The sequence below is a fragment of the Cyprinodon variegatus genome, unplaced genomic scaffold, assembly GCF_000732505.1.
Source record: "Cyprinodon variegatus isolate N-32 unplaced genomic scaffold, C_variegatus-1.0 Scaffold5, whole genome shotgun sequence".
NCBI lineage: Eukaryota > Metazoa > Chordata > Actinopteri > Cyprinodontiformes > Cyprinodontidae > Cyprinodon > Cyprinodon variegatus.
Window position 1 is genome coordinate 474,995 of NW_015150458.1, and position 8,694 is coordinate 483,688.

The following is an 8,694-nucleotide window of genomic DNA, read 5'->3' on the forward strand; positions in this document are numbered from 1 at the left end:
GTTTTGTGTGTAGTAGGAAGTTTTCATCTGTGGAAACAAAATGGGATTGGATTCTATTTTAAAGGCAAAATGCCATCCCTGGTCCAAGGGACAAATTGGTTATGGTCTCTTCTTCCAGTCCATCATCATGAAATATTTATTTACTAGGCGATTACAAAAAAATTATCCAAAAAAGAGTGAAAATATATGTGCAATTAATCAGAGCAGGTAATTGTGGTGATCTGCCAAATGAATTTGTTCTTAAAATAAGACAATTAGATTTTATGCTCTTGATTTAGGTTAATAGCTTTTTTAAAAGCGTAAATGATATTTCATTGATACATTTTCTAACCTGCTTATGAAATCACACAAAAGAGTCTCATTTAGAAAAAAAATTTATGAATATATATTTTATTTCAATTTTTGCAACATTTTTTTTAGTAGATACTGGGGAAAAAACAGGGTCCAGGAAAATTTCTTTGGTGGCCCTGCCCCCAGATTGCCCCTGTCTTGAACCACCTATGCGCACGGGGTTTCCTCTAGATCCTTGATTCAATTTAATTAAATAAGAACATGAATATGGTTTATATAGCTGAGGAAATAGAAGGAACGGAAGCTGATGTTAAGGAAAATTTTAAAAATAAAAGCTTAGAATTAAAGTACTATATATTTGTTTGCGATCAGAACAAATTGATGAGACGTGATATAAAGTCTAATGCGGTTAAACTCTTACTGTAATGTTTATTTTATGTGATTTTCTCACGTGGCATGCGCATTTGTTGAATAATGGATTTTATTCTGAAGGAAACAAACCGGAAACTCTCTATACCACCTTGCCACATTTTTTCTCCTTGTGATGTTGCTGATGACAGGGGCAAAACAACAGTTGGACAGCTGCCCATGTTGACAACACTAATGGTCGCTACAAAAACACGTTTAACAGCCGTTGTTGCCTAATGAAAACCCGGTAAAGAACGGGGTAAGCTTCCAGACTCCCTCCCTAAATGTGCTAGCATTAGCATCGAAACAACAGATTCGAATTTTTTTTTCAGGCTGGCTAGCTTACTAGCTTTAGCCAGGCTTGTGTTTATTTGCTCTTTCATGGTGGTGTCATGGCTGAAACCTGTTGTTTGCGACATTATGGGTAATTTTAGGCAGAAGTGGTTGAAGTGTTTTTTTGGTTCAGAAGGGCAGGCAATAGGTGTCCAGGTTCTGATGAGGTGATGAAGCTTTCAGTAGAGTCTACAGGCTGTTTACTGTCTGCAACGTTTAATGGCTGAACTCCTGTCATTCTCTCAGATTATTAAAAGAGATAAACATAAAACATCATGTAATTTTTATGCCATTCGTTTTCATTCCCGCCCCCCTTTTAACAGAGCCATACATAAAGCCTGGATATGTAAATATTTCTTGCACTGAGCTTTTATAATCTAGTATGTGACACAGGCATAGTAATGCTTTAAAGATCCTGAGTTTTAAAGATAGTATTTATTCTATTCTATGAACTATATCAGTCTCTCATTAGATTTGCCCATAAAACCAGACTTTGTACAGTTCTTTTGTTATTTTTGTAAGGATTTATTTATTCAAAAAGGAACCCACCCTCCAAAAAAGATGTTTCCATGCATCTGATTAAATCACAAAAGATCATTTTTCAGTTATTTATTAGTGTTCATTTGAAGGAGGTTTATAATCACATCATGTATTTAGAAAGATTACTGTAGAACTTCTAAGCTGCATTTAAAAACTCCAATTGGTTTTAAGGAAAATTAGTCCAAAGGAAGAAAAAAGTCAAACGAGTCAGAATTGAACTGGAGCAGAATTATGGGCCACATTTTTCTATCAAACAGTTTCTGCAGCTTCTAAGATGATGGACATATAAGGGAGATCATTGAAGTTTAAACCCAGCGCAACTTAAAAGACCCTAACTTCAGTGCATAAATCTGTCAAACTGAATTGTCTGCCACAGTGTTTTATTAATACCAGCTCAGATTAGTTCTTCTGATGGCATACACAGACATACACACCTAGTAGAATTAGCAGGATCTTCTTCTTTGCAGTTTCTGAAACCATACGTTTTTTAACATCTTTCAGTTTAAAACACTATTTAATTACCTTGCTGTGTTTTTATCGTCTATGTACAGCTCGTAGTGAAAAGAAAATACAGCACTGTACATATCTTTACAGAAGCTCTATGACGAGTCGGACAAAAATAAACTGATCATACTTTTAGCAAGTTAGCGTTATCTTGGCTTTAGTTTTCTTTATGGTTAAAATAAAGCATTGTTGATATGGTCTTATGGTACAGAGTAATATTTATAGTTTACTTCACATGTTACACTTAGGTTAATGGGTTTTTATAAAACCCTTCTTATTATAGTTTAATTGTTGATCTTAGCTAATATATTTACTGAGTAGCACAGTTTATGTGATATGAATGATAATTCCTTTTAAAAAGCCATCTGACACATTAGCTAGTCAGCTTCTGTTAAACAGCACTTTAGATCTAATAAGAGCAAGAGAAATGCATTTCAGCGCACATTTATGTGTTACATTGATTGCTTTTGTCTTCCTTAGATGTAGCAGATAAAATGGAGTACGGGGAGAGACTTGCGCATTTCCGTCAAACTCGCCTCAATCCCTTTGATCGCGGAGAAGAGGAAGATCAACCTGAGGGAGGGAAGGCAACGCAGCAACATGGTAAATAAAATCACTGTTAAAACCAGCTATTCTCAATTGTTCATTTAGTATGAAAAAAATATGCATGGAAAATAAGAGATACTATAGGGAAGCATGACATAGACAAAACTTACATCATAGTCCCAGAAAGACTGCCAAACATACCCACACACATGCCTGTACAAACTAATGACAGTTATTTTACAATGTTTATAAATCTTCTCTATTATATCAGCGTAGAATGATTTTCTTTTGAAAAAACTCATAATAACCTGCAACATCAGTGAGCGACAACTGCCTTAGTCATAGGCTGTAATGTCTCTTGAAAAATACAATACAATACATTATTGTATAAAATTAAATCGTAATATATTTATATTGGAATTATTGTTCAGCTCTTAAGATTGATCTAACACAATAAAGCTGTTTTTTTTTGTTTTTTTTAAAGCTAGCAAAATATGCATAGAATATTTTTATTGCCACTGAGAAAAACGTAAGGACCCCCTACCCCTAAATTGGTAGCATTATACCCAAACTCTAAAATACCTTCAGTGAGATGCTTTTACTAATAGAAAGTACATTAGCTCCACTAATAATTAATTTAACCACACAGCATCTCAGTTATATCAAGATCTTTGCTTTGAATCAGACCAAAACATTTAATTTCTTAATTCCACCCCACAGTTATGAGGTTCTCTCTTTTGAATACTTCATACCAAAGCATACTCTCTGTTCTGGTATCCTAGTAGTTTACTCTTAGACTTGTTTGGTTTTTGAATATTGTTCCAGAAGTGCAGATTTACTTTAGATTTACTTTTCTCAATGACCTGTATATTTTCCCAAACAGCAGTATTTTCTTTTTTTAGAGTCATGCACTTTGATATTAATTGATAACAACATCCTGCCACTTGTTTTCCACCATTTATTTCAAGAAAACTTTTTATATGTTAAAAAACTTGCAGGATATATGTTTCACAAATAAGTTTTAATATCAGAAAAGTCCTAATATTAAAAACAATGTAGAATAGACCCTTGTGACAAACTCCAACCTTGTAAAATAGGAAGTGGGAAATGTTATAGCTAAACCAGAGCGAATGAGAAGCAAAAGTGTAAGCAGGAAATCAGCTAAACTTCCTTTATTGAAGGATTTGGGAGTCTGTGACCATTTGTTGAAGAAAAGCTGGTCAGACGGTTCACCTGCTCTGGTTCTCATGCTGTGATTTATCTATTACTAAAAAGAAGATAAAGATGTTTTGTCCTGACGTGTATGCAGGTAAAAAAAAGTGTTTATCTGCATTTTTTATTTTATTTTATTTTATGGCAAGCGAATATGATTAGTGGTTTTATGGGCTAGAATATTTGGCAAAATTATTTTAATATACTTTATCTTCCTGTATTTTTTCTGTTTTCTGATTGTTGGACTTTTGGTTCTTAGAATAAAGTTTGTAATAGTTAAACTCACTAGTTGTACGTTTTAATGGTTGTTTATTACAGGTTATACAAAGCTGTATTCTTTTTCCTATATAATTATATTACTTAAAAAGATATGAGATTTAGGAATGATTCTCTGTTGTTCCTAAAGCTGGTCTGACTGTTAGATGTCTATGAGGCTGATCCATATTTCCTTTATCTGGATCAAGAATGATAAAGTATTTAGAACCCAAACAGCCTATTTACTATCATTTAAAGAAAGAATGTCTCAAAAATACTTTTTCTTTTGTTCCCTTTTGTGACTCATATGTGTTTAAACTCCACAACTCACAGCATTGGTAAAGTCATACTTGCACGGATAATTTATAGCTTTATCAAAAATAGACTTTAGTTGCATAATTTAATTTCAAAGAGAGGTTTCAGGGAGAAAGTTTTAGTAAATTATTATTAATACACTGTAAGTAGAATAAGTTACAGTTAGTGTTCATCTAACCAGCTTATCTACATATTTTAATGACAGTCATCCCGTGTCCTTTCAGGCAGTTTGGTTACACATTACTAGAGTGTTTAAAACAGTTCTCAGTTTATTCCTCTGCTTTGCATGTGGATAAGGTGTGAAGGAATCTGGACACTTTACTGATCTGTGAAACTGTCTGCTTTCAGAAGGAACTAAAAGTCATGTTTCTATCTTGTTAGAGGCAAGTTCTGAACTGTTTTCGGGGCCCAAAACTCACAGTTCTGATCGTGCCATGGATCTCGGCCTAGCTGAGGACCATTTTTCCAGACCTGTGGTAAGTTTAAATCTTTTTCTGTAACAGTTTAACATTTGGAAACAGGCCTGGATTAGTTCAGTCTTAACTTTCCAGGACATAGTTCAGTTTTATAGATCAAGTTGGGTTTTGCTCGTATCACCAGAGCACATCAGGATAGAGATCTCTTAATTTTGCACAAATTAAAAAAACAACAAAAAAACATCCTCATTTTTCATAAGGCAATAATCCTTTGATGGTTTGCATTTAAATGTATGGTGGAGGATTTTCATGAATTTTTGAAAAGAGTGCCCTCTCCACTTAAAAAAAAAAAGAAGCACATGTACAACCATGTACCCGCTTCAGAGAGGGAACGCCTATTAACTGTGTGCAAGAGCGTGCACAAGCCCATTTCTCCTTGTGCACGCTCTGTTTAAAAGCTGCTGTTTGCATCGCTCATACAAGCTTACTTTCCAAAAGAAGAATTGCAATTTCTCCACTATGTCAAACTCACTACCGTTAAGTAAAAATCGGGATGAGCACGTAGGAAGGCCATCCTTTTAGGAGGACCTCTTATTTTGATGATCCACCCGGAAAAAGAACATCCTCCACTATACCTTTAAGAGAAATTAAAGCTTTTAGAATCTCAGAATTACCTTTTGGGTCTCGACAGTATTTGAAACTTTTATATTTAGGTAACTTATTCAATTCCTTAAAATGACAATCCAGTGCAACCGGCTGCCTTCGGACTTTCCCGTTTTGGTAGATGAAATCTGCCTTTGTAAACAACCTGTTTGTATGCTCTTTATAATTCCCGCTGTAGCCTAAAGGACCAAGAACATTGGTGAAAATAACAAGTTAACTATTAGTGATGCAATCAAAAAAAAGAGAAGAGAAAAAAAAGCCATTAGAAGCCCTAATATACTACCAACCATGTAGCGCTATGTTAAACATGTTGGGGACGGTACTTTGGTTTGATTAGTACAAAATCAACCCTACTGTCATGGACTCAGAATGTTGTGTTGCTGAGAAAAAAGTAACATATTCCATGTTTCTCAACACACTGTCCTCCCTGAACTTTTGCATCCCTACACCCCCATCAGGGCCTTAAGGTCCTGTGATCAAAACCTGATGATTGTCTCCTGTGGAAAATAAAAAAAAAGAAAGGAAACACAGCCTTTCCTTCTGTTGCCCTAAGACATCCCTTCGTCAAGCTCTCAGATTAACGGGCTCGCTGGTTTCTTTTAAAGAATGAAAAAAACCTCATCTTTTGTCTTTTGCATTTATCTTTTTCAACTTATTTTATAGAGATTCACATTTTTACTTGATTATGTTCCGATTATAACATTTGAAACATGCTGAAAACCTACTGGTAAGATGTTCACATTGCATTTTTTTTTTTTTTTTGGTTTGTTCAAAATAGAGCAGAGCCTTCCTTTAACCCTTGCTTTAGGTATTTTCTGATAGGTGACCACTTTCACTCCTTAAAACTCATCTTTTTAAATCTGCTTTTGCGTTAGTTTTGCTGTATTTCTTTTGTTTGTTGAAGCACTTTATGACTCTTTTCTTGAAAGTTAATATAGAAAGAAAGTTTTATTAACTTACTATGTAACATAGAGTTGGCAACGTCATACTGTGCTTATCTTCAGCAGTGACAGGGAAGCTTGTCATAGGAGCCAAAGATAGGGCAGTCTCAAACCTCAACTACTTATGTGAAGATTCATGCAAACTGTTACAAAGTATAAACACTTCCATCTAAACTAATCTTTTGTTTTGTCGATTTATTTCAGGGTTCTTTTGTGGCCTCAGACATAGAGCAGCTGAAACTGGCCATAGAAGAATGTAAGAAGCTAATCTTGGAGCTGCCGGAGCATTCGGAGAGACAAAAAGACACCGTGGTCAAACTGATCCACCTGCGACTCAAACTGCAGGAGCTAAAGGTAAGGACTGAGTCAAGTCAGGTCTCTGATGCCGTAAGTTTTAATGCTGCCTCAGGCGCGTGGCTCAGGTTTTCTGTTTTTTATTTTTATTTTTTATTTTTACCAACAGTTTTACCTTCTTTATAAACCTATTCATATGCCTGGCAAATCAGATTGGCTCACTGGCAACTGACTATTCAGGAGAATTAAATTACATTACAGTTCAGGTTATAGTAAGAGAAATTCACAAATGAATTTAACTCAACCTTTTTGAGTCATATTGCTAAACCCAACTACATAATTGTATTTGTTAAGCCCACATAACCTCAAAATCCATTTTATTTTGTGGGCTTTTCTCTGAAGGACCCAGAGGAAGATGAACCTTATCTAAGAATCATACTGGAGCACCGCTTTTCAAAGGAGAAGAGCAAGAGTGTGAAACAAACCTGCGACAAGTGTAGTACCATCATATGGGGTCTAATCCAGACCTGGTATACCTGCACAGGTAAGCCACAGATGAAGCACTGCAGGATTGTTCTAATGCAGAACTATATCATATGAAAACTGGATTGGCAAACAACTGGATCAGTGGATCTTATATACAAAGACTAGCTTGCATGCTAATGGTTCCTTAATAGCAGCCAAGAGGCTAGCTGCACATGGATGATTTCTTATGTGGTAAAATGGTACCTAAAATCCCAATAGCATTGTCTTTGTTTTCTGTTAGTGATATTTTATTTGTATCTTATTGAGTTTTGAAGAACTTATAACTAAAACATTTTTTTACCTTGTTACTTTTGGGGTTTTTCTTTTTGGTTTCATGGAATGTCAATTGTTTGAATGCAGAAATGAAACAGTTTAGCTTGCACTGTCATGAAGAGGAAGTTAGACATAAAGCAGGTTGGGTTCAAACTCATACATGTGTCTCATGAAGTCACCAGGAGCCAGAGTTCTGGCATTAAAAAAATCTAACGCTTTCATTAAACCAGGTTCCCTGCATGCATATTCAAGTAAAAATCTTTCTTTCTTTGAGTCAGCAAAAAAAAAAACACAATTTTGAATCTGTCTACTTTTTCATACAGTAAAATGCTATTGTTTTTCTTCTTGTTTCAGGTTGCTATTACCGTTGCCATAGTAAGTGCATGAACCAGATCACAAAGCCCTGTGTTCGGTCGAAGGTGAGCCACCAGTCGGAGTACGAACTGAGCATCTGCCCAGAAGTAGGACTAGATCGCCAAGACTACCGCTGTGCCGAGTGCCGCACTCCTATTTCCCTTAGTGAGTAGAAATTTAGAAAGACTGCTTTGGAAATTTAAAGGCTCATCCAGCTCTCCATATATGAAATAAATTTAATTTTAAGGCCTTTACTTATACTTTGAAAAATTACTTAAAAGAATGGGAACTATATATTGCACTCTTAAAAATATTGGAGCTTCAACTTGAGAAATTTGTCTGAGGCCTTCTTCTACTTTAGGCATTTACATCCAAATGGCTACATTTAGGAATGATACCTCATCTAGTTTAAAGTCTTATATGTAACATGCTACGTTTATGCTTTAGGGGGTGTTCCCAGTGAGGCCAGACAATGTGATTACACAGGTCAGTATTACTGCAGCACGTGCCACTGGAACGACACGGCTATCATTCCAGCTCGGGTCATCCACAACTGGGAGTTTGAACCACGCAAGGTATCTTCAACAGGCTGACCAAGTTTACATGGTGCATGCAAAGAAAATCTTGTAGCCTCAGTATCAGCTGGTTTCTTTCTTAAAGCTTTAGACATAAAGGAAATCCAGGGCTTATTGTTACATTAGTTTGCTGTTGGCTTGATCAAAAAAATAATAAAATTATCGCATGATTTTAAAATATTGACAGAAATTGTTTATATCTAAAAAAAGAGGGAAAATGGACTACCTCTCTACTGCCAGTCTGGTAGA

The 8,694-nt window shown here is 35.4% G+C and overlaps 1 protein-coding gene across 2 annotated transcripts in view; it reads left to right on the forward strand.

The window, feature by feature from the left end:
• The first annotated feature begins 825 nt into the window (after nt 1-825).
• The window catches only part of def8 (differentially expressed in FDCP 8 homolog (mouse)), a 15,502-nt gene continuing 7,633 nt past the window's right edge, over nt 826-8,694 (forward strand). For both annotated transcript variants that reach the window (XM_015374470.1, XM_015374462.1), the window contains exons 1-7: nt 826-958; nt 2,557-2,679; nt 4,786-4,880; nt 6,629-6,778; nt 7,121-7,262; nt 7,871-8,035; nt 8,318-8,445. In XM_015374470.1, the coding sequence (XP_015229956.1) occupies nt 2,571-2,679; nt 4,786-4,880; nt 6,629-6,778; nt 7,121-7,262; nt 7,871-8,035; nt 8,318-8,445 (789 nt within the window). In that variant the 5' untranslated portion in view covers nt 826-958; nt 2,557-2,570. The remainder of the gene's footprint in view (nt 959-2,556; nt 2,680-4,785; nt 4,881-6,628; nt 6,779-7,120; nt 7,263-7,870; nt 8,036-8,317; nt 8,446-8,694) is intronic.